We start from the raw sequence: 25,883 nt of genomic DNA, 5'->3' as shown, positions 1-25,883 counted from the left end.
ATGAGCACAAAGACTTCCAGTATTCTTGTGAACTGAGAGATAAAACCCACAGTCTGGGGCCGTGGAATTACTGCCTATAGAAGCTGCCTTCTCCTGAAGGTTAATCTTCTCTAGGCATAACATTACAACTCTTTGTTTTAAATCGTTTATTTTTGAGTCAGCGTCACTCTGGACTCAGGCTGGCATTTAGCTTGGGATCCTCCTGCCTTAGCCTCCTGAGTACAGGTATTACAGGCATGCCTCACCACACCCGGCTTACAGCTCTTACTAAATCACTGTTCCCTAGATATTATCTTCACCCACTTGGAAGAAAGTTATCAAGCCTCTCCTCATAGAGTCAAATCCAGATCCCTAGAATAACCACTATTGAGACTCCGCTGGTTGGATCTGCCCTTTGGAAAGCTTGCTGCCAACACTGCCTTTTCTTTTCTTTTTTATTATTATTTCATGTGCGTGGGTGTTTTGCCTTCATGCATGTCTGTGCATTATGTTAGTACCTGGTGCCCTCAAAGGCCAGAAGAGGGAAATTACAGATGGTTGTGAGACACCATGTGGGTGCCGGAAATCAAACTCAGGTCCTCTGGAGAAGCAGCCACTGCTCTTAACCACTGAGCCATCTCTCCAGCCCCCTAGCCTTCTGTTTTTTGTTTGTTTGTTTTTTAAGAAAGTTAAAATTTAGGGCTGGAGATATAGTTCAGTGGTAAAGTGTTTGCCTGATATGCACAAGGTTCTAGGTTCAATCTCTAGCACATTTTTTAAGCACATTTTTTTTTTAAGATTTATTCTTCCTGTAACAAGTGAATTTAAAAACAATGCCAAATTTCTTTCCTTCCGTCTTTTCCTTCCTTCTCTTCCTTCTTTCTTCCTCCCGTCCCCTCCCCTCCCTTCCCCTCACCTCTCTCTCTCTGTTTACTGACACAGAGTCTCTTTACACAGCCCTGGATGTCCAGGAACACACTAGGTAGACTAGCTGGCCTCAAATTCAGAGATCCACCTGTCTCCACTTCCAAGTGCTGGGATTTAAAGGTACACGCCACTACTTCTGGCCAATTATGATTAACATGTGCAAAGTCTGCACAGCGTGCGTTGTATAAATTACAGATCCTGGGGTCCTTATGTTGCAGTTGGATGGAACAGTAGAGACTTTTGGCCTCGCAGTCAAGATTACATCACTTCTGCTGAATTATTACAGGCAAGGGAAGCATGGAATACTGTGCCCTGAACTGCAAGGTGAAGACAAGAACCAGCTCAATGATTTTTCTCTTTGCTAAATGGCAAAATAAGGCCCGTTGAAGTCTGATCCTTTTTTAAAAACCTCTTAATCTGAATTACAGTGATTTGTTCAAATCAGAGTTCAGTTTGCAATTCATACAGAGTTCTGGAAGTGATTGTTTTGAGAAAGGAATCCACGTAAGGTGCTATAAATGGACTATTGTCTATACAGCATGTGCTGCCCATGTCGAGCAGGCTTAGCCTTGAACCCGTAATTAGAAAGCAACCAACATTACTACTTTCACAAAAGCTAAGAAATCATACATTCAATTATTAACTTATAGCTCTAACAGACTAGTGATACTCAACTGTAACAAAAATAAATAAATTAAAAAACCAGGCGGCGGCAGATATAGAATATCTGCGGTGTATAGAATGCTTTGGACAAGTTTCTCCCTCGGCAAATAAGCTTGGTGTCATCTCTGATAAAAAAAAGTAGACCTTTGCTCACAGACTTAAGTAACGTGCACATTCTGTGGAGTGCAAAACCACAAAGTTATGAAACCAGAGGGCACCGAAGCATGACAACACGATCCATAGGACATGTTCTTCAACTTTAGACTCTCTCCAAGCGGCCCGCGTCCCAGCAGCCTTAGCGCGGCTCGCCCCCATCAGCTAGAAGCCCTGGCGGGGGCGGGGACGGGAGCCGGGGCCACGCCCCCTCCCCACATGGTCTCCAGCTGCTTTCACCTCGAGGTGCGCATGTGCCACCCGCCTACGCCGGACTGAGCCGCATCGCTGCCTTGGTGGAGACCGGAACCACGGCGAGCCACCTCAGAGGCTGGGTTTCTTACCCGCTCGGCATAGGCCGCGGTCTCCGGTTCATCTGGCCTCGGCTGATGGCGGAAACGGGAAAAGACTGCGAATGGGCGTGCCTACATTATCGCCTCCCCAGGACTGACTCCTAGCCCCGCCCCTTCTCCCCTTCACTAAAAGCGGTTGGCTGCCCTCCTGTCGGTCAGAAGCGGGTGTCACCAACAGCGTGCGGCCGGCTCTGAAGCTTGTTTGGCTAGTGAGGCTGTGGGCAGCCAGAGTGCCTTGAAGTAACTTTAGGTGGAAGATGCCAGAAAGCAACTCGGCAGAGGGTAGCGACAGAAGCGAGGAGCAGGTGTCTGGTGCTAAAGTCATCGCCCAGGCCCTGAAAACGCAAGTACGACGGGTCCCTAGGGAGCGAAAAGCTCTACGGAAGCAGGCAGGGGACCACGCGTTGCCATGGAGACGGAGGGCAAGGAGGTGGAGGCGGGGGTCGTGTTGGTCCTTCCCACTTTGGACCTCCCGGGAGGACGAGAAGACCGGGTCGCCTGGTGGTCGGCGTTTATTCCTCTGTTTCCCCCTCTTCCCCCACCCCCCAGAATGTGGAGTACATGTTCGGCGTCGTGGGCATCCCCGTGACCGAAATCGCCCTTGCTGCACAGGAACTGGGCATCAGGTACATCGGAATGAGGAATGAGCAAGCGGTGAGTGTGGACACAGCGGAATGGCAGCTATTCGCTGCACCCAGCGTCCCATCGCTTCTAAAGCATTGCACGTACCCCTGTTCCTACTTGACAGGAAAGTGAGATGCAAAGAGATTAAGTCACATTGCCCAACGTGAGTCGTTTGGTAGTGGCATTTGAACTCAGATACTCTGAGTTTGGGTCTGTGCTCACATTGTTCTACCGTAGTGTACTCTGCCATGTCCAAATGTCAGAATTGGAAGGGATGGTCTTACTCCACTATTAGTCTTAAGTTCTAGCAGAGAAGCTGTGTTGTTTCATCACTGCATATGTGTATTGTCAGTATCTGGTGTGGTTCCTGTACATGACAGGTGCTCAGAGAGCACTTGCGGGATGAATGATTGAAGGCCAGGACTCGTGCTGCATAGTAGGTGTGGGGGTAAGGTGAAAGACATTAGAGACGGAAAGGCAAAGTAGAATCCACTTGCGGTGTTTCCTCTGGCTGCCCAGTCTTACCCTCTCTCAGCAATACTGGCCTAAAATACCAAGAACCTGGTGCAGATGGAGTGGTTCAGTGGTGCTTGCTACCGAGCCTGATAACCTGAGTTCAGTCTGCAGGATCTACCTGGAAGAAGGAAAGAGATAACTGATTCACGTTGTACACACACACACACACACACACACACACACACACACACACACGCACACACACACGCACACGCACATACACAAAATCTTTAAAAAAAGAGACTATTTTGCAATATGTCAGCCCCGCTGAGGCAGAGTCCCGTTTGCCATGTCCACTGCTGCCCTTTGACCTATGCCCCTTCCCCCTCCTACCACCCTTTCTCTGCCATCAAATGTGAGCTTCAGTGCAGCAGAAGTTTGGGTCATTTTTCGTATCCCCACGGTGCTGGTCTGATTGAGGCCTTTGTGTAATATAGATGCTTACTACATTATTTACTCATTGAAAGATGTTTATCCACAAGGTTTGGAATTTATAGGGAGTGGCTTTAATCTGAAAACTGGTAGGTATTGAATTTGTGTTGCTTACACTTTTACTCCCCTCCTCCCCCTTTTCCAGTGCTGGGAATTGAACCTAGGACCTTGTGCATGCTAAACTAGCACCCTGCCAGTGAGCTCTACACTTACCTTTCAGTTTTCTGAACAACTGTCTATCCTTTTACCTGCATGGGAAAGTATGGCTGTTGTTCTACGTTTGACTGGTTTTCTAGAGGCAGTGTGTTTGCCACGGCTTCCTTTTTTATGCATTAGACATGTGCTGAGTGTGTACTGGAAGCTTGGTATGTGCTGCATAAGCAGCGAGAGAGAGGGATATAATGAAGAAATGAGGTTTATTTTTAAACTCCAAGTTGATCAGTTGAAGAAAGTGAGGGCAAGACACTAAAAAGACAGTCTAGAATACTGGTCCTCACAGAAGAAATACATGTAAGAGACAGTAGTAGCACAGAGTATATGCCTGATCCTCTGATAGGCCAGGGAACATTGCTCATTGGGGAGGTTGGTCATGGAGGTAATGTTTGTTCATGCTGCGTCAATACAGCTTAAAGGCATGGCAAGCCGTGAGAGTGGATGGGTAGGCCGAAGGATGCTTATGGAAAACCTGCGGCTCACAACGGTAACCTCTGTATCTACTCAAGTGAAACAGAGCATCTCTAGTTTGGAGCCAACCTGGTCAACTGAGACCTGGAGGGCTTGAGTTATCTTTTAGTGGTAGAGTGCTTGCCTAACATGCCTGGTGCTCTGAAATTCCTTAGTAGATGACAATAGAATTAAATAAACGGACAAATATAGTCTTCTGAGAGAACATCCCACAGATGAGGCCAGAGCTGTCTTGAAAGAGTAGCATTACCTATTAGTAAGGGAAAGCTAGCTCTTCTGGAGGTGACTGCTAGATTAGGGGCTCAGATGACTACACATGATAATGCTACTGACGGAGGTTGAGAATGGAAAGGGGAAAAACAGTCTAGAAGGGAAGATGGTGGCTTTGATGATGGAGTTGTTGAAAGGGAAAGTGCAGGCAGGCTCAGGATTCAAGAGCATGTTTGTGATAAAGAGAAAGGTATACCTGAGTACTGCTTGCTTATCAGTCATCAGCTCCTTAGAGCAGTCGAGTAATTTGTCAAAATCACACAGTAGAATAGAGGGGAACTGCATCAGAATCAGAACACTTTGACTCCAGACTTTGCTGTCTTAAGAACTATGTACTAGCCAGTGGTGGTGATGCACACATGTGATCCCAGCACCCGGGAGGCAGAGATAGGCGGATCTCTGAGTTTGAGGCCAGCCTGGTCTAGAGAGTTCCAGGATAGCCAGGGCTACACAGAGAAACCCTGTCAAAAAACCAAAAGAAAAAAGAAGATAATACTATAAGGTCCTAGACAAAGAATAATTTTAAAATGCACTCAGTGCTTTTCCTGGGCATCTTGTATTTGATTTAACTTAGTGTTTCCTATCTTCCTTATACGCTGGATAAAGTACAGTTCAGTGAAAAGTGGCCAGGCATGGTGACTCCCAGTTGTATCCCAGAGCTCACAGGCTTGCAAGGATTCCTTGCATTCAAGGCCATCCTGGGCTACAGAGTGAAATCTTGTCCCAAAACAAAACAGACAAAAACCCATGTTGGCCATCAAGAAAATGTCAACAGATTGCTTGCTAAGAATTGAAAGCACGGTAAATAATGTATAACCTAACCATGTGGAAGCAAACTCAGTAGCAGATGGATAACTCAAAAATCACATTTAAAATGAAGCAACACAGGCCGGAGAGATGGCTCAGCAGTTAAGAGACTGGCTGCTCTTCCAGAGGACCTGGGTTCAATTCCCAGCACCCACATGGCAGCTCACAACTGTCTGTAATTCCAGTTCCAGGAGATCTGACACCCTCACACCAATGCACATAAAATAAAGTTAAATAAATTAAAAAGAAAAAAGAAGAAGCAACAACTCACTGGCCCATATACCTATCTGAAAACTTCAAGCCAAACTGATCAGGGATAAAGGAGAAAGCACAGATTACCAGTATGAGCAATGGAAATGTAGACCTCACTACAGACCCTATTTTGCAAATAGATTGAAGAAATCACAGTGGAAAATAGAAAATATTTTTAATCGATAATAATGAAAAGATAAATATCAAATATAATTCATAATATATAGCTAAAATATTTTTAGACAAAATAGTTGAAGTGAATCTGTTAGTGAAGATTTAAAGCCAATGCTGTCAGCTTATTTTTTAAGACACCAGGTGTTAGCATTTAGACATTACCTGGCCTGCCCCTTGGGGACCTGGCAGGATGCACTTGCTAACATTCAGGCAAATACCTAGACAGCCCAGCTCCTACGGGTAGTCTCTGCACATGCGCTGCATGGATGCGTAGTCTATATACATGTGCTAAATCCCCTTATAAAGGCAACCCCGCCTTCCTCCCTCTTCCCACGGGGTTGGGTCTGCATCTCTTCCTTCCCCGATTCCCGTCCCTTTTTCTCTTTTCTTCTTCCTCTTCTCCCCTCAGCTCTCTTCTCTCCCTCCCCCCAATAAAAACTGTCCACGTGAGTACAGGCTGCATGGTGTATCTCTCTCCTCGGCTCCCACCAGCCGTGACTCCTGCGCGCCATTTTTAAAATACAACATTTTAGGAAAGGAAAATCAAGCACAAGGGAAGAAGAAGTTAAATAATTACTGCATAAGCAGAAATCAGAGAAGAAGGAATCAATACAGAAAAACTAAAAACCTAAAAATCCCAGGACTTGGAAGGCTAATCCATGGGCTACATAGCAAATTCAAGCCTGAGGTAATGAGACCAGGCTCTGAACAAGTCAACTAACCCTTCGTAAGTGGAGTGACAGACAAATGATCGCTGTGAAGAAAGGACATTCCTAGTGATTCAAAAGATACTTAAGCAGTTGTAAGATGGTAATAAAAATGAAACTTACTTTGAAAAACTAAAATTTAGATACCTACTTAAGCCATTCCATGAAATTTATGATTATTACATCTCATAAAAAATGTTCCAATTCTTCTTTTCCTTTACTATGTAAATTCTCATCTAGTTTTGTTTCGTTTTGATTTCGAGACTGTTTCTCTGTGTAGCTCTGTCTGTCCTGGATCTCGTACTGTAGACCAGGCTGGTCTCCAACTCACAGAGATCCACCTGCTTCTGCCTCCTGAGTGCTGGGATTAAAGGTGTGTGCCACCATGACCAGCTCAAATTCTCATCTTTTTTTTAATTCTCATCTTTTAATAATAGATTTTCTCGTATTTATCCCAAAGAGTCCTGTATGTTTCATTCAGTCCTGCTGTCCTTTCTTTGTAGGCTTGTTATGCTGCCTCTGCTGTTGGATACCTAACGGGCAGGTAAACTAAAGTCTGCTTCATTTGAATACATTGGAAGTTTGGGATAGAAATACATATGTCTACTGAAAGCTTAGTTGGCTTGAGAAAATTGTAGAAGATAATATTAGTAAGATGTAAGAGCACTAACTTCTTAGGCCACTTCATATAAAAGGCTTGGTTCCAAAATGAGGTTGCCAGAGCATATCCCCGCCTTCTTGAGTAAGCTAATTACTCACCCCTCATTTCTCACTAAAAATTAATGCTTTTTAAAAATAACCATTTTAGAAAACGTAGAAAATATATAAGGAAGAAAAACTAAAAGTACTGTAATTCCACAACCGTTAAGGTTTTTTCATATAGTCTACTTTTTTTCTACATGTACACACACACACACACACACACACACACACACATATATTTGGTTTTTCGAGACAAGGTTTCTCTGTGTAGCTTTGCGCCTTTCCTGGAACTCACTTGGTAGCCCAGGCTGGCCTCGAACTCACAGAGATCCACCTGGCTCTGCCTCCCAAGTGCTGGGATTAAAGGCATGCGCCATCACCGCCTGGCCATGCACATATTTTTTTAGGTGGAATTTGGACCTCTGATAAAATTTGTACCATACTTTTTTGGCACTTGTATATAAGCATTGATAAGATTTTTTTTTATTTGTAAAAGTGAAGTTAGTAATTAAATTATAAGAAATTTAAAGAAGCAAGATCTCACAATCCTTCCTTTTAATGGGAACCTGCTGAATTTGAGCCTGAGGAAAACCAGGCCCTCTGAAACAGCCTCTGGACCATGCTGTCGCTTTGTGTACATATAAACAATGTCTTAATCTTTTTGTTGACCCCGGAAAACACTGAAATTGCAGTCGTTGGTGCCTCAGTTGATTCTGGAATGATGATTATTTTAACAAACTATAAGTTTCATTTGAAGTTTTTATTTTGAACACTTTAGAATTGTCCTGTCTGGTATTATAGCGTTATCGATGTACAGCTATTTACATTTAATTAAAAATGAGTAATATGCTAAGTAGAACTCCTCATTTGTAAGTGTTCAGTGACTGTGGAATCCATATCAGGTTAAACTGCACAGGGACATGACTACTACTGTAGAACATTCTAGGGATGGTACTGTTCTAGATATTTAGAACTGTGTTAATGTTAAGTCTGAAAGACTCTTAAATTAGAAATGTAAAGTGGGGCTGGGCGGTGGTGGCACACACCTTTAATCCCAGCACTCAGGGAGGCAGAGGCAGGCGGATCCCAGAGTGAGTTCCAGGACAGGCTCCAAAGCTACACAGAGAAACCCTGTCTCGAAAAACAGACAAACAAAAAAAAGAAATGTAAAGTGGTAAACTGAATTATATAGTGATACTTCACTATTAAGTGGTTTAGGCTCAGGAAGTATGTCAAAAGAAAGCATTCAGAAAGATTTGGAGGAAAACCATGCATTTAGAATCACTTCCTCACAGATTTATTATATTTATCTGTTATGAAATGAAAAAAAATCATATAAAATATATGTGGCTGTCAAAAATTTGCTTCTGTAATTAGTCAACCTGTTCTAACCCAAATACGATTGGAGCAAAATATAAAGAAGTTAGTAAAATACACTGTGAAAGTAATAGTGTACATTATATCTTAAAAGAAACTTGATGTTACTCTTTCTTAATTAAGATATTCTAATAATTGTTTACCAATTGTAGTTTACCACGTCTTTCCTCTGACCACCAAGGTTTCCATGGAAACCCTAACATGCTACAAATTGGTAGTTGGCATGTTCCAGGCTGAGATGGAGGGCATCTACACCTCTTTTTCAGCTGTTTGGTTTGATCTGCTGTTGATAAACTCTGCTTTACTTCTAGGCCAGGAGTATGCCTTGTCGTCTCTGGCCCGGGTCTCATCCACGCCTTGGGTGGCATGGCGAATGCAAACATGAACTGTTGGTAATTAAATCTTTCTTGATGGAAACATTTTTAAATGTGTCTTTGCAGAATTTGCAGAGTAGAACTGATTTAGGGTGTAAAGATTTGAGGAAAGCAAAAATCCACCCTGCAACCCTTAGAAACAGAGTAGAAGGTCCTTAACTGGGAAGTGAACTGGAGATCAGGACAATGGGGTCAAAGGGTACAAAGCCCGAGGTCAGTGTACTCATGAGGACAAGGGTTAATAATGTTGTACTGGATGTCCGAGGTTTGCTAGAAGAGTACATTGGGGTACTTTTATGACATAAAAAAGTAACTGTGACGTGATGAAGGTTAGTTTGCTTGACTATAGCATCAGTTCACTATGGATATAAAACATATGTTGTAGCCTTTAAATATATGCAATGTGAGGAAGAAAATATTAAGTCCATTACTAAGAAAAAAATTAACATTTTAGATTTTCATCCTGTGTATGTATGTATTGATGTTTGTGTATGTGAGCATGTATGTAGTTCTAAATAAAGAACTACTTTTAAAATTTGTTAATTATTGAGCCTAGGCCCTCACTATGTTATATAGGCCAGGCTAGTCTGGAATAACAACAACAATAATAATAATAATATAGTAATAATGATAGTATTATTATTATTTGGTTTATTGAGACAGTTTTTTTTCTGTGTACCCTGGCTGCCCTGGAACTTGCTCTGTAGACCAGGTTAGCCTAGAGATCTACTTGCCTTTGTCCCCCAAGTGCTGGAATTAAAGGCATTACCATGCCTGGCAAGTCTGGAATTCTTTTTATTATTATTAATAATAATAATAATAATTATTATTATTATTATTCTCTCATATATTGCATCCCAACCACAGTTTCCTCTCCCTCCTCCCCCCTCAGCTCTTTTTTCCTGTCTTCCTTCCTTGTCTTCCTGTTCCTTATCTACCTTAGGGATTGATATTTTTAAAAACTGAAAGTTTGGGGGCTGGAGAGATGGCTCAGAGGTTAAGAGCACTGGCTGCTCTTCTAGATCGGGTGCCCTCTTCTGGCATGTAGGTGTACATGCAGGGAGAACACTGTATACATAATAAATAAATAAAATCTTAAAAAAAAAAACTTTAAGTTTTATGTGCTTTTTTTTTTTAACCTTGAGAAATAAAAATTGAGAACTATCACTCATTTTGCCATTTCCAAACAGGTTTACTTAGGAAAATATAAAGTCTTCTCTCCATCTCAGGAATAGTAAAGGCATACATAGAATTGATTCTGTCGCTACACCTGGAAGCCTATGTAACATTAGCGTCTAGAAGGGTGAAACTGATGTAAGAAAAGCATTTTCTATACGTTTTCCGTCTTTGTGATTCTGAGGGTGTATCTCTCACATCAGATTTCATCTTAAATCCTTTTAACCTCCAGTTTTTCAAGGAAGATGTAGTTTTCTTTGTCTGTTCTGTCTTAGTCACAATTATTTGTTGTGCACTGCTGAGTGGTTTATATATTCTCATTTGTAACTATCTTTTTAAAAATGACTATTTCAGGCCCTTGATTGTGATTGGTGGTTCTTCTGAAAGAAATCAAGAAACAATGGGAGCCTTCCAGGAGTTTCCTCAGGTATCCAGCCCTACCATCTGAGCAATGGTTAAATACCACTAAAATAAAAACACTTTTAGCTGGGGTTTCTGTGGCTATGAAGAAACCCTGTGACCAGAATCAGCTAGGGATGAGAGAGTTCATTTCATCGTCCAGGGAAGTCAGGTGGGGACTGATGCAGAGGCCATGGGGGGCACTTCAAGTCAATAAGACTTGCTCTCCATGGCTCACGCAGCCTGTTTACTGTACAACTCGGGACCTCCTGTAGGCTGGGCCCACCCACATCCATCGGTAATCAAGAAAGTGCCCCATAGAATTGCCTACAGGCCAGCTGATGGAGGTATTTTCTCAGTTAAGATTCTTCTAAATTACTCTAGTTCTTGACAAGTTGACAGAAAACTGACTATCACAAACACAATTTATAAAATCTGTAAAAAGAAAAAATAAACTAAAAATCTGTATGGCAGGCAAGGTGTTCAGTGGGTAAAGGCGCTCATGACCAAGCCCAGGACTAGTGCACTGTCCCCAGAGCACACGTGATTGGAGGAGAGAGACTGACTCCCCCCAGCTGTTCTCTGACGGCCACATGTGCCATGGCATTTATGCCCATACACATACAACATACATTAAATAAATGTAACAACATTTTATCTGTAAAATAAAAACTACAAAAAGGGAAAATGACAAGTGCTTGAGGGAGTTTTCTGAACAAGGCTGAGGGGCTGGAGACATGGGCCAGCAGTTAAGAGCACACACTGCTCTTGCAGAGATAAGAGTACAGTTCTAGGACCCACTTGGAGTGGCTCACAACCATGGGCAACTCCAGATCCAGGTGAATTTGATGCCCCCTCTGGCTCCTGTGGGTACTGCACTCAGATACACAAACATACATAGAATTAAAAATATTTTCATTGCTACTTCATAACTGTAATTTTGTTACTGTTATGGATCAAAGTATGAATATCTGTGTTTTCTGATGGTCTTAGATGACCCGCTGTGAAAGGGTCATTTGACCTCCAAAGGCGTTGTGACTCACAGTTTGAGAACTGCTGGTCTAAAGAAATATACCAAAATTGACATGACTTAAAATGTTTTTCATTTTATTTATTTATCTGGGTACTTTGCCACATGTATGTCTATGCACTGTGTGTATAGTGCTTGTGAAGGCCAGAAGAGGGCATAGAATCCTCTGGAACTGGAGTTTCAGATGACTGGGGTCTACCATGTGGGTGATGGGAATCTAATCTGGGTCCTCTAGAAGAGCAGCCATTACTCTTAACCACTGAGCCATTTATCTAGCCCCTATAGATCTATTTTTATTTATTTTGTGTGTGTGTGTGTCTGCATGTTCAGGTGCCCACAGAGACCAGAGGTATCACTGTGGTGGTATTGTGTTCCCCAAAATATTGTGCACCCTAATAAACTTATCTGGGGTCAGAGACAGAACAGCCACAATATTAAACAGAGGTTAGGCAGTGGTAGCACACGCCTTTAATCCTAGCATTCCAGAGGCAGAAATCCATGTGTTCAAGGATACAGCCAAGCATGGTGACTCACGCCATTAATCCCAGGAAGTGGTGGTAGAAAGCAGAAAGGCATATAAGGTGTGAGGACCAGAAACTAGAAGCTTTTGGCTGGTTAAGCATTCTGGCTTTCGAGAAGCAGTTCAGCTGAGAGCCATTGGGATGAGGACACAGAAGCTTCCAGTCTGAGGAAACAGGATCAGCTGAGGAACTGGCAAGGTGAGGAAGCTGTGGCTTGTTCTGCTTCTCTGATCTTCTAGCATTCACCCCAATAACTGGCCTCAGGTTTGACTTTATTAATAAGACCTTCTAAGATTCCTGCTACATATCACACCTCTGGAGCTGGAGTTACAGATGGTCGTGAGCTACCTGAGATGGGGGCTAGGAACCAAACTCGGGACCTCTGGAAGAGCAGTAAGTGCTTTTAAACACTGAGCCATCTCTCCAGCCCTTCCAAAAATGACCTGATTTTTAAACTGAAATTAAGTCCTTCACATAGTAATAAAGATGTAAGAAAAATAATAAAAAAAAACTGGGTGGTGGCAGTGCATGCCTTTAATGCCAGCACTTGGGAGGCAGAGGCAGGCAGATCTCTAGTTCAAGACCAGCCTGGTTTACAGAGCAAGTTCCAGGACAGCCAGGGATACACAGAGAAACTCTGTCTTAAAAAAGCAATGCGGCACTGGAGAGATGGCTCAGCGGTTAAGAGCACTGGCTGCTCTTCCAGAGGTCCTGAGTTCAACTCCCAGCACCCACATGGTGGCTCACACCTATCTCTAGTGGAATCTGACGCCCCCTTCTGGCATAAAGTTGCACATGCAGATAGAGCACTCATATACATAAATAAATAATAAAATCTTTAAAAAATAAAAATAAAAAAGCAAAGCAACAACAACAAAAAAAAGAAAGAAAAGAAAAGAAAAAAAGCAAAACAAACAGATGTAAGAATAAAAATGACTTTGGGGTACAATCCTCAGACTCTATAGAAATAGTTAAAAGAAAAAAATTTTTCTCAAAATTACCAGACTTGGTATACATTTATTTTTGTTTTTGGAGAGAAGAAAGTATTTCAAAAGTTGAAAAAAATAAATTTGTTAGCAAAATGTTACAGCAAGACCCCATCTCAGACAAGACAAAAGAAAAAAGAAATTTAGGGCGAGTAGGATAGCAGGGTAGGTGAGGGAACTTGCCCTCAAGGCTGGCAGCCTGCGTTCAGTCCTCAGAGCCCATGGTGGGAGACTCAGCTCCTACAAGTTGTCATATCACCTCCACACTCCACATACACAGTGTCTACGTTAGGGTTTCTATTGCTGTGAAGAGACACCATGACCATGACAACTCTTATAAAGGAAATCATTTAATTGGGGCTGGCTTACAGGTTCAGAGGTTTGGTCCATTATCATCATGGCGGGAAGCATGTCAGCGCACAGGTAGACATGGTGCTGGAGAAGGAGCTGAGAGTTCTACATCTGCATCTGCAGACAGTAGGAAGAGAGAGTGACACTGGCCTGGCTTGAGCATTTGAAACCTCAGAGCCTATTCCCAGTGACACACTTCCTCCAACAAGACCACACATCCTAATAAATAGTGTCACTCCCTATGAGCCTATGAGGACCATTTTCATTCAAACCACCACATACAGACAGGAAGTAAATAAGTGTAATTTTTTTTTGGTTTCCTGGAGGGTGTATTACACAGGTGAGTGCAAGGAAAGTAAACCCAACTGCTATGTTTGCTTTAGAAGCTCATCTGATGCCAGGGCCAAGTCCGGATGTTTTTGCTGGCCCCTAGGTTCTTGGTTTCTCCAGAGAAGTGTCATTTTTTTTAAATTTAAATTTAAAATTTGAAGTTACTACAAAAATAGTATTGATATGAAGCAGTGAGTAGAGCATTAATGTCTACTATTAAAGTATATTTTCCTAATATACTTTAAAGTTTATGTTTAAACATTTAAATAAATTATTTAATAATATTAAATAAACATTTAAAGTAATGTTCATTAGATTAAATTAAAAACTAAAACAGTTTGATTTAAAATTCAAATATCTTTTTTTATTGGAAGTTCTTAAAACTGAAGGACATAAACATAAGAATCTGAAAACCAAAGGATCATGTCGGCCCTGTCAAGCCTGTGTGACTAAGGCTGTCATCTTTTCCATAGTTTTCATACTGAAAAGTATCAAGAGAGAGTTTCTCCATGTTTCTCAGAGTACATTAGACAGTGTAGAGGTAGCACTCCCAACTCCCATGTTCCCACAGCCCAGCAACAAACACATGAAAGGAGAAGCAGCAGAAATGGAAGGCAGGTAAACTAAGGAAGAAGAACAGGTGACTTCACATATTTCCAGTGGTGCACTTGCTTTAACAGGCCTGGGCGGCTTCCCTTCCATTTATGTTCTCCCAGCAGTTTATAAGAATGCCTGTTTGCCTGTGTTGTGGTGCATGGTGTTTATTATCTTCATTTTTGCCAACCCAAGAAAGGAAAATAATGTGTTGTTTTGTTTTCAGAATCATCCTGAGGAAGGACTTTGATTGTGATTTGAATATTTTTTGAGATAATATAAAAAAAATAAAAATAAAAACCACGTTTTTTTCTATCTTGCCTCTAAATGTCATAAGAAGTAATGACTTGAGCATTTTGTCTTCCTTTATGAGAGCAATATGATTGTGTGCTAAATTTAAATGATGTTCATTTTCTGTATAGGTTGAAGCTTGCAGATTATATAGCAAGTTCTCTGCCCGGCCAACCAGCATAGAACATATTCCTTTTGTTATTGAGAAGGTACAGTATTTACTGAAAAGCTCTTCGGGGATTGGACCCAGTGTCTCATATATTCTGAACACATGCTCCTCTATAGAGCCACACCTTCAACACTGCTATTTTTGTTCTTAATGGAACGATAATATACCCAGACTATTGAACTGTTAAAAATGACATTGTTAAAAAGCTATTTACATTCTAATATTCACTGCCATTACATCTAATTATTGAAATAGAGGTAAAGTAAGCTATTTTTGGAACAAAGCTCCTGTATGTTCCTAAAATACATCTTTTTAGTTAAACCAAAGTAAAGATAAATGTATAATAAGCCCCTGGGTACTGATCTCTTAAGCATTTGCAAGAATATTAGGAATAATGCATTTAAGATCATCTTTTAGTTAATTAAATAGCATGTTGTAAATTAATGTTCCCTAGCAAGAGTCTTATGTGAAATCATATTTGAGCGATTTCAAACGCATGCATTACAGAATTAATCTGACACGTATTACATTGTCACACTTTCTGAGAACTCTGCCAGATGACTAAGGTTCAGAAGTGGGTGGAAGTTCGTGGTCCAGCCTAACCAGCAAGCAGAGCCTGATGGATACTCTTCAAGTGTAATAGAGTATGGATTTCAGAGCCCTACAGAAATTCTTATCCCCTTTAGATGAAAATATCTTTCAAAATGTAGTTAATGGAGGACATTTCAATTTTAATTATAACTTTTTTTATCCAACTAAAAGACCTCAAGAAAAATTAGTGGTTATTTCACACTTTTAGATGAACTCCCCAAAGAATATGATAATTGAGACATTTTGTTTGTTGTAAACACAGGCTGTGAGGAGCAGTATCTATGGTCGGCCAGGTGCTTGCTACGTTGACATTCCTGCAGATCTCGTGACCCTCCAGGAGAAGGTGAATTCTATAAAGTAAGAATTATTCGGAATTTGTCCTTAATTTTGTGTTATCATACTTACTCTTTAAAAAGAATTTATCTAGCTGTTTGTCAGTCTCCAAGTGTCTCAATATTTTTGATGACTTTGTAATTAAACTGAATCCTAGCCAAAACGCTTAGTTCTCTTCATTTAAATGGTATTACTTAGTAACTGTCTGTGGATTTAATTACTAAACCTAATACTTGGAACTTTCTGATTCCTCATTCAAAGTTATTTGCCCAGTAATCTCAGATATATATCTGCATTAACGTGTGGGTTATTGACAAGCATCTTACTGTAAGCCAAGAAATGAGGTAGATGATTAGTGAAAACTTATTAGGACTCAGCATAAAAAGTGATTGTCTAGCATCCCTATAACTTTAAAATGTTCTGAAGTGTGTTTCTGTGATTTGTCCTGCACTTTTATTTCTTAAATAAACACCGAGTGAAAAGAAGTACAAAAAAGCCACACTTGATCGTCATTCACCTTGATAAAGATACTGCTGTGGTCCATCAATTCCCAAAGTGGTATTGCTTTAGTCTTAGGAATAAAAAATGCTTTTTCTATTACAGCCTTTTTTGAAAAATCCAGGAATGTAGAAATAATTCTTTTTTTTTAAGATTTATTTTATTTTATTTATGTATCCATGTGTGTTTGTGTGTGTGTGTCTGTGTCTCTGTGTGAGTGTCTGCCACATGTGTTCTGGTGTCTGTGAGGTCAGAAGAAGGTATCAGATCCCCTGAAGCTGAAACACAACAGGTCCTGAAAGAGCAGCAAGTATTCTTGACCACTGAGCCTTTTCTCCAGCCCAGAGGAAATCCTTTTATCTAAGGATTGATATTTTTAACATTTAGTACCTTCCCTTTTTATCATGTCTATTTAATCAACATGTTGAATTTTGATTTTAGAGGGTTTTTGTTTTGTTTTGTTTTTTTGAGACAGGGTTTCTTTGTGTAGCTTTGGAGCCTGTCCTGGAACTTGCTCTGTAGACCAGACTGGCCTCAAACTCACAGAGATCCACCTGCCTCTGTTTAAAAGAAGGTCCTTATCTTTCAGAGCTGTGTTGGCAAGCTTTGAAGAGTAAAGGTCTGAGTCCTGTAGTGAATTTAATAAGATCAAGGGGGTTCAGAGGGGGATTCTGTGTGTGCATGCGTGTGATGCACATGTGACAAAATGATATTTCATTGACTCTCCATGTGGCGTTTATGGAATATTGTTTTAGGTAGGGTCTATGTTTCCCAGACCATCTCGGAACTACCCATGTAGACCAGGCTGACCTCAAACTCAGAGACCCACCTGCCTCTGCCCCCCCAGTGCTGGAATTCAAGGTGTGCACCACCACTCTTGGCCTAAAGCATTTATTTGTGTGTGGCATATACATGCTTTAGTGGTCAGAGGACAGTTTGCTGAGTCAGCTGTCTCTCTCCACCAGTCCAAGGATTGAACTTAGGTCCTCAGGTCATCAGGCTTGGTGACAAGTGCCTTTACTTGCTGAGCCATCTCCCAGCCCTTAGCCTCTTTAATTATTATAGCATCGTTTTCCTTTCCAGGTACAAAGAGTGCTGCATGCCACCTCCGGTTAGCATGGCTGAAACCCCTGCTGTGTGTATGGCAGCATCTGTTATTAGAAATGCCAAACAACCCCTGCTCATCATTGGAAAAGGTAGCACAAGAACCCCTTAATCACAGGTTGTGGGAATGTTGGTTCTCTTTAGACACTGTCTTCACTGTTTGTTTTTATATGCTCCGGTGTTTGTAATTTGAATACGTGGTTTTTTTCATCCATTTTCAAATCACAGAACTTATCTTCAGTGGCCCAGAGACCTCACTTTTACAAAGAGTAGTTTCATTACTTCACTTAGAAGTTAATGAGTTTTTTTCTATTACACAATATTTTAGAAAATCTAGAAAAGTTTTAGAGAAAAGAAATCTCTCCATCCAAGGAAACCAGTTTTGGCCTTCAGTACTTTTTTTTTTAATGTCTATTTTACACACTGTGATAACATTATATAGGCACTTTTATGTTTGATAAGCTATTTATAATAACTATTTTTCTTAAAATTATTTCCTAAGCTAGGTGGTGGTGGTGCACGCCTTTAGTCCCAGCACTTGGGAGGCAGAGGCAAGTGGATCTCTGTGAGTTCAAGGCCAGCCTGGTCTACAAAGTGAGTTCCAGGACAGCCAGGACTGTTACACAAAGAAACCCTATCTCGGGAGAAAAAAAAATTATTTCCTTAATGCAGTTTTAACATTGAATCATACACATTGACACTTGCTGTCAAATGTTTGTTTATAGTAGCTGTGATAAACATTCTTATGCAAAGGTTTTCCCATTGTTAGGATTTATGTTAGAGCTCCAAAATGAGAATTAACTAAATTAAAAAGTGTGGGTATCTGGAAGACTTTTGGACTGTTGATAAATTACTTACTCCTTAGGTGTCATAGAAACAATTTATATTCCCGCTAACAATTTATTGCTGGGCAGTGGTGGCGCATGACTTTAATCCCAGCACTTGGGAGGCAGAGGCAGGCAGATCTCTGTGAGTTTGAGGCCAGCCTGGTCTACAGAGTGAATTCCAGGACAGCTAAGGCTACACAGAGAAACTCTCTCTCGAAAAAACAAAACAAAAACAAAAAACTCCGTTAACAATTTATTATTATTGTTTTTTTCTTCTTTCTTTTATTTTGTGTTGTTTTTTTGAGACAGGATTTCCTACATAGCCCAGGTTTGCCTCATACTTACCATGTACCCTGGGCTGATTTTGGACTCACCATCGTCCTGCCTTGGCCTTCCAAGAACTGAGGTTATAGGCATGGCTGGGAATATGTTGTCGCATCTGCTTGCTGCTCTAGAACCGCTCGGAGTGCCTGTGACCATGTTCATCGTCATCAGCTGCTTAGGAGCCAACTGCAGACAAGCTGAAGATAGTTTTAAGGAAGGTGGTGGTGCTGAGGGTGTAGTGCAGTGCTGGAATGTTTGCTTTTGTGTCCTGAGTTCTAGCCCCAGGGAGAGGGGAGCAGTGAAGGAAAACCTTGAGGTCAGTGCTGAGTTCAATGCTCTGAATGATGTATTGATTTTTTGACTGGCAAGTAACTGCTTTGAGTCTCATCACCTGACTTCAAAGGATAGCAGCTACCTAAGCAGGATTTAACCAATAGCAAAGGTTCTAGGTGGATTCTAGTTTTCATTCTTCCTTGAACAAACATTTCCTGACGAGTGCTTACTATAAGGCAGCAATTGTAGAAAATATTCATGAAGGATACAGTGAAATAATAATTTCTATCCCAAAGGAATGCACTTGATAACAAATGAGTGTAGTATGTTGGTGTTTGTTTGTTTTGTTTTGTTTGAGGCAGGGTCCTGGCTGGCCTAGAACTTACTATGTAGACCACATTGGCCTCGAAATTACAGAGATTCACCTGCCTCTGCCTCTTGAGTATTGGGATTAAAGGTGTTCACCACCAGACTGACTAGTATATTCTTAATTTTTTATTATTACTATTTTGTTTTGTTTTATTTTATTTTTGAGACAGGGTCTCTGTACATAGCCCTGGCTGTCTGGAACTCACTCTGTGGACCAAACTGGCCTTGAACTCAGAGAGATCCACCTGCCTCTGCCTCATGAGTGCTGGCATTAAAGGAGTGTACTTTTAATTTTTTTAAAATTCTGTGTATGGTGTATGTGTATACATATTCGTGCATGTGCACATGTGGCTACCAAAAGTTGATATTAGTTGTTATCTTCTTCTGTAGCTCTCCACCTTATTATTTTTTTTTTTTTGAGATTGGGTCTCTTACTGAATCTGGAACTCACCGATTCAGCTAGAGTGTCTGGCCAGTGATTCCTGGGATCCACCTGCACTCCTCCAGTGCTAGGGTCACAGATGTGCACCACCACACCTAGATCCAGACTCTCCAGTGCTAGGGTTACAGATGTGTACCACCACACCTGGATCCAGACTCTCCAGTGCTAGGGTTACAGATGTGTACCACCACACCTGGATCCAGACTCTCCAGTGCTAGGGTTACAGATGTGCACCACCACACCTGGATCCAGACTCCAGTGCTAGGGTCACAGATGTGCACCACACCTGGATCCAAACTCAGGTCTTTATGCTTGAACTGCAGGCACCGTACCTACTCAGCTTCGTCCTCACTCTGATAGTATACTCTTATGTTGTGTGCATAGGGAAGGTGAGATGGAGTTACAAGAAAGGGAATTTTTTGTGTGGGTGTTGTGAAAAAAGGGTCCAGAAGGTAGGACACCCACAGCTGTACCATGAAAAAACAGTAGTGTGTCAAAACAGTAAGTTGTTTTCAGTGTCATTGACATTGAGGGCATGTTTTATTCTGCAGCACACAGTTGTAAAAGCAGATATGTGCTCACCCAGGTTAGTCCTGTTATAGCTACAGCATTGTAGAGACTCTAGAAGGATCTGCAGAGCTTTTGAAACTCTTGCATCCCTCACAGTATACTGCAGAGGAGGCTTACAGGTAATGTAGAGCAATTAGTGAAAGTACAGTCGTGGTTTTTCAGGGTAAAGGTCTTCCCTGCCCACTTATGTTCAGGGAATGTGGTTAGTAGTTGAGTAGGCCCTGAGCATAAAGCAGGAAGTAAGGCAGCAGGAGATGGAAGATACTGCTTTTGTTTAGAGCAGTTCTTCAGAATAGTCCTCACCGTTCGTTTGGCTTTCAGGCTGATGTTTGTGCAGGAGAGACTACCTGGGGTCACCTAAAAGCAAATCCACAAGATATATTGGAAGTTCCCATTGCCAAGTGTAACTGCATCATTCAATGATTTGCATTTCTTGTAGGTGCTGCTTACTCCCATGCAGAGGACAGTATCAGGAAACTGGTGGAGCAGTGCAATTTGCCATTTTTGCCCACCCCTATGGGGAAGGGTGTTATCCCTGACAATCATCCAAACTGTGTAGGCGCAGCCAGATCCAGGTGCGTAGCATTCCAGGTTTGTTTGTTTTTTCGAGACAGGGTTTCTCTTTGTAGCCCTGACTGTCCCCGGAACTTACTCTGTAGACCAGGTTAGCCTCAAACTCAGAGATCCTATTACTTCTGCCTCCTGAGTGCTGGGATTAAAGGTATGCACCATCACTGCCTGGCAGTAGACTCTTCTCCAATTTCCATTTTTACTATATTTGTAAAAATTCTTCAATTGGAATCACACTAGTGTAATATCTGCCTTCTGATACCTGCAGAGTGATGTGCTTACAGTACTATCTGTAGAATCTTTGGAATTTTCACAAAGCAAAAGACCCAGATTTAGATGATCAAGTTATTGAAAAATTGTGAAACCACAATTTTTTGGTCCCAATTATTTGGATATTAGGTGAAAATGTATATTGTATATTTTAGAAAACAATTCCATACTGAGAATATAGCTCAATTGGGAGAGCACTTACCTAGCAGGCATGAAGTCCTGCATTGCATAAGTTGGGTGTGGTGGCACATGTCATTAATCCCATTATTGAGGAGAAAATCAGAAGTGCAAAGTCATCCTCCTACATAAAGAATTGGAGGCCAACCTGGGCAACATGAGACCATGTCTTTAAAAAAAAATGAAATTCTTGAATACAAATGATGTTTATAAATACCTGCTCTGCTCCTCGAAATCAGTGTGAAGTATGCATTGAGTTGCAGGCATAGAGGTTGGGAGACTGGGGTGTATCTCACTAGGTGCTTGCCTAACCTGCATGAGGTCCCGGTTCTGTCCCCAGAAACACCTACAGACCAAAACCTCTGCATAGTGTGCATACCTGTAACCCGAACATTAGGTGCAGGCGTAGTGTGTATACCTGTAACCCGGACATTTGGAGGCTGAGGTAAGAGGATCACAAGTTGGAGGCCAGCTTTAGTTAAAAAAGCAAAATCCTATCTTCAAAATAGAAATAACAACACATTATGTCGTGTATGTGTGTGTGTGTGTGTCGGGGGGGGGGGGGAGAGAGAGAGAGAGATGTGGTATGTGTTGGGGGTGGGTTGCATACATGAAATAACAGCACATTATGTCCTCTGTGTGTGTGTGTGTGTGTGTGTGTGTGTGTGTGTGTGTGTGTGTGTGTGTGTGATGTATGTGTTGGGGGTGGGATGCATACATGCAGGTGTGGATGCCAGAGCTTTCTTAGGTTTCTTCTCAGTCACATTCCCCTTAAGTTTTGAGACAGGTTTCTTACTGAGTCTGAAGCTTGCCAGTTAACCAGGCACCTGACTTCCACCTGTCTCCACCTGTGTCTCCCTCCCCCCCTCCCAGTGTTTAGGTGGGGACAGCACCACAGCAGTCAGCCTTTATGTGGGTGCTGGGGGTCCACACTCAGGTTTCATGCTTGCACACCAAGCATCGGCCCACTGAGCCACCTTCCCAGCCCCAAAACTTATTTTTATTAGAAAGATCAGATTTACTCTAGAAGCTCCAAGTTATTTAGACTTTGAATGTTTTAGGAAGTTTAGAACGATTCTGTTAGAAATTGTCAGTATGTTTGTCACTGCCGTTAAATCGGGTTCTTTTTTTTAATAGGGCTTTGCAGTTTGCCGATGTGATTGTGTTGTTTGGTGCGAGACTAAACTGGATATTACATTTTGGACTGCCTCCAAGATACCGCACAGATGTGAAGTTTGTTCAGGTACTGGGGCGGAGGAGAGCGACTCTGATGAGCTCTGTACTTCTTTGTTCTTCCTCTTCTGTGAAGAGTGTTTCTCCTACAGAAATAGATTTTACAAATTATCTCACGTAATTACAGGTACCAAAGGCAGCTGCCTTTTCAAGCCTACAAAGCATCTTGTGCTAATTTAAGGAGAAAAGCTTTCAAAGTCAAGTTTGAAACCATTTGAAAAAAATAATTTGCCTCTTCTTCAGAGCTGGAGTATATTTAAAGACAGACAAAGAGAGGCTTAAGTAGGAAGGTAAACTGGAGTGACACCCTCAGCCTTGTGAGGAGGTGAATTTTTCTTTTAGATGCCAAAACTGTGTCAACCTTTGGAAATCTCTAGGTGATTCTGCTTTCACCTGCCATTAAACGGAATGTCTGGAAAGTACTCTAACCTCTCCTTGTAACTGCATGTATGTTCCTGGTGCCCACTGAGGCATCACTACCCTGGAACTGGATTTACACATGATTGTGAACCTTCATGTGAGTGCTGGGAATCAAGCTCTGAGGTCCTCTAGAAGAGCAGCCAGGGGTCTTAACTTCTGAGTCATCTTGAGAGCCCTTCTTAAAGTTTGTTGTTGTTGTTTCTGTTTCGCTGTTTTTTGTTCTTTTGGTTGTTTTGTTGTTATTGTTTTGGTTTTTCGAGACAGGGTTTCTCTGTGTAGCTTTGGAGCCTGTCCTGGAACTCATTCTGTAGACCAGGCTGGCCTTGAACTTACAGAGATCTGCCTGCCTCTGCCTCCCAAGTGCTGGGATTAAAGGTGTGCACCACCACCACCCTGTTCTTAAAGTTCTTTTAGAACATCATTGCTTATTATTTTTATTAATTACATTTGTGTGTGTGTATGTGCATGCACTTGCATGTCATAGCACAGAGAACAGCCTACAGGAGTTGGGGGATTCCCACCAAGGCATTGCAACAGCCCTTCTTCTTCTTCTTCTTCTTCTTCTTCTTCTTCTTCTTCTTCTTCTTCTTCTTCTTCTTCTTCTTCTTCTTCTTCTCCTCCTCCTCCTCCTCCTCCTCCTCCTCCTCCTCCTCCTCCTCCTCCTCCTCCTCCTTCTTCTTCTTCTCTCCCCCCCTCCTCCTCCTCCTCTTCTTCTTCTTCTTCTTCTTTCTTCTGGTTTTTTGAGACAGGGTTTCTCTGTATAACAGTTCTGGCTGTCCTGGAACTCACTTTGTAGACCAGGCTGGTCTTGAACTCACAGAGAACAGAGATCCACCTGCTTCTGCCTTCCAAGTGCTGGGATTAAAGGCATGTGCCCCCAACGCTGCAACAGCCTTCCTTAAGGTTTTTAAGAGCTGGTTGCTCTTCCAGAGGACCAGGGTTCAATTCCTAGCACTCACATGGCAGCTCACAACCATATATAACTCCTGTTCTAGAATATTTAATACTCTATTCTGTCTTCTTTGGGCTCTAGGCACACATGTGATACACAGACATACGTGCAGGCAAAACACTCATACCCAGAAAATAAAACGTAAAATAGAAATAATTTTTAAAGTTTGTTCAAAACAAAAAAGACCAACATGGCTTGTTCTTCACGTTTTTGTCTTTTTTAGATTGATATCTGTGCAGAAGAATTGGGGAATAATGTAAGGCCTGCTGTGACTTTGCTAGGAGACATAAATGCTGTTTCTAAACAGGTAAAGCTTTCTCGGGGTTTTAGTTTCTGTGAACTGACAGGCAGTTCTGGATAATGTTAGTCTTGATTCACTTGGTGGCAGGTCTAATGACATCAATTTTAAAATAAGTTTATGATGGAAAACTAACTTTAACTGTGTCTTTGGAACTTGGTAAATTCAGCTTATTGTACACTGTTCATATTTGTGGACATTAAGCATTTAGAACACTAGTTTAATGTCATTCAAACCAGAATTCAGTAAATAGAATCCAGCTTTCTGAAAAAATTACAGTACAGCTTTAGTTAAGCTTGATGTATGCAGTCGGAAAATCTAACAGTATATTTTTAGGTATTAAAGAGATTTTTACTCTTCAAACTATAATCAGGGACTTGTCTGGCTTCCTATTTATATGTAACCAATCATTTCATTGTGGCAGGAGGTAAAATGTGGTCACATGTGTCCCTTGGTTTTGTATGGCGTTTGTTACTGTGAGCGCACAGCATTGGGAGCAGACGCAGTCCTGTGACATGTGCCATCTCCTCCTGCCACCAGCTGACCTGCCCTCAGGTGCTCACTGCAGGGAGAGATGCAAGAGTGAACAGTGTGAGCGCACGCCAGAGCCGTGTGCATGTGCCTACTTTAAGAAAGGTTATTTTTAGAAAGGAAAGAAAAGGTTTTGTTTGTTTGCTTGTTTTTTAGCTTTTGCAACAGTTTGATAAAACCCCATGGAGGTATCCCACAGACAGCAAGTGGTGGAAGACACTGAGGGAAAAAATGAAGAGCAATGAAGCTGTATCCAAGGTAATGTGGGACCAGTTGAAACTTAAGATTCCTTCAGGTCCATGAGTTGCTTTGGCCTCCCATAATGAGATGCAGACAGTCCTAGGAAGCGCTGCATTGTGTAAGCTTGGGGGTCAAAAAGGGTGCTGCTGGGGCACAGCTCTCAAAAGGTCCACAAACCGGAAAGTCAGATAAGAGCCTAATAAAAAATGGTAGTGAAGCCAGGCATGGTGGCACACGCCTTTAATCCCAGCACTCAGGAGGCAGGGACAGGCTGATCTCTGAGTTCAAGGTCAGTCTGGTCTGTATAGTGAATTCCAGGATAGCCAGGGCCAGACAGAGAAACCCTTTGGGGGCCGGGGGTTGGGGGACAGTAAGTTTCAGCCTTGTAAATAGTTAAGAAAAAACATGTGCACGCTCATGTGCATGTTTGTACTTTACCTTGAAAAAGACTTCAAGCTCCTTGCATAATTGAGCATCCAAAGGGTTATGGCTCTTGAGTTGCTGTGAAATGATAGAAGAAAAGCAATCTGACCTTGGAAAGTTGTCAGTTTGATTTTGGTGCATAATATCACAATTAAATCCTAGGGCATAAAAGGATCAATGCAAGAATGTCACCTTAAATCCTAGGACATGTTAGGTTACGGTTATCTGCCCTTAAGATATCTTTCCTTCAAGGCGTGTGAGTGTAATAGTTCCTTCATCAAAATGGAAAGTTTGATCAATGTATAATCCGCCCACCCACATGCACTACCGTTTATCTTTTATGTCACTGCTGGAAACTCTTGTGGCTTTCATGTCTGTCCTTGTGGCTTTGCCTCACGGTGGAGGATTTGGAGATGGTCATGAGTTTTGAAATCACCACTAATCCTTACTAGCTGGTACTGCAGTGAGTCACTTTGGCAGTGTTGGTGTTCTCTGTTCAAAGTCATTGTAAATATAGCACTTTCTTTTTGACTGACAGATGGGCTGTTAGGTTTTCTTTTACTTTTTGTGTATTCGTGGGTGTCTTGGTTCAGCTGG

The 25,883-nt window shown here is 41.8% G+C and overlaps 2 protein-coding genes across 3 annotated transcripts in view; one reads left to right on the top strand and one right to left on the bottom strand.

Moving 5' to 3' along the window:
* Positions 1 to 2,180, bottom strand: part of Btd (biotinidase) — a 35,833-nt gene extending 33,653 nt beyond the window's left edge. The window contains exon 1 of one of the 2 annotated variants that reach the window (XM_052733865.1): positions 2,067 to 2,180. In XM_052733865.1, coding sequence (XP_052589825.1) covers positions 2,067 to 2,098 — 32 coding nt within the window. In that variant the 5' untranslated portion in view covers positions 2,099 to 2,180. Of the gene's footprint in view, positions 1 to 1,962 lie in introns of both variants that reach the window. The other variant, XM_052733866.1, reaches the window with a different exon arrangement.
* A 127-nt stretch (positions 2,181 to 2,307) lies between these two features.
* Hacl1 (2-hydroxyacyl-CoA lyase 1) overlaps positions 2,308 to 25,883 on the top strand; it is a 34,175-nt gene continuing 10,599 nt past the window's right edge. The window contains exons 1-12 of the mRNA XM_052733864.1: positions 2,308 to 2,422; positions 2,625 to 2,729; positions 7,045 to 7,085; positions 8,932 to 9,012; positions 10,525 to 10,597; positions 14,804 to 14,881; positions 15,695 to 15,789; positions 17,347 to 17,459; positions 20,612 to 20,747; positions 22,327 to 22,432; positions 24,018 to 24,101; positions 24,780 to 24,881. Of these exons, the coding sequence (XP_052589824.1) occupies positions 2,333 to 2,422; positions 2,625 to 2,729; positions 7,045 to 7,085; positions 8,932 to 9,012; positions 10,525 to 10,597; positions 14,804 to 14,881; positions 15,695 to 15,789; positions 17,347 to 17,459; positions 20,612 to 20,747; positions 22,327 to 22,432; positions 24,018 to 24,101; positions 24,780 to 24,881 (1,104 nt within the window). The 5' untranslated portion in view covers positions 2,308 to 2,332. The remainder of the gene's footprint in view (positions 2,423 to 2,624; positions 2,730 to 7,044; positions 7,086 to 8,931; positions 9,013 to 10,524; positions 10,598 to 14,803; positions 14,882 to 15,694; positions 15,790 to 17,346; positions 17,460 to 20,611; positions 20,748 to 22,326; positions 22,433 to 24,017; positions 24,102 to 24,779; positions 24,882 to 25,883) is intronic.

Source organism: Peromyscus californicus, unplaced genomic scaffold, assembly GCF_007827085.1.
Source record: "Peromyscus californicus insignis strain IS unplaced genomic scaffold, ASM782708v3 Scaffold_12__1_contigs__length_115047231, whole genome shotgun sequence".
In the NCBI taxonomy this organism is placed as follows: Eukaryota; Metazoa; Chordata; class Mammalia; order Rodentia; family Cricetidae; genus Peromyscus; species Peromyscus californicus.
The sequence above is the reverse complement of the archived record's forward strand: the minus strand, read 5'-3'. Positions and strand labels throughout refer to the sequence as shown.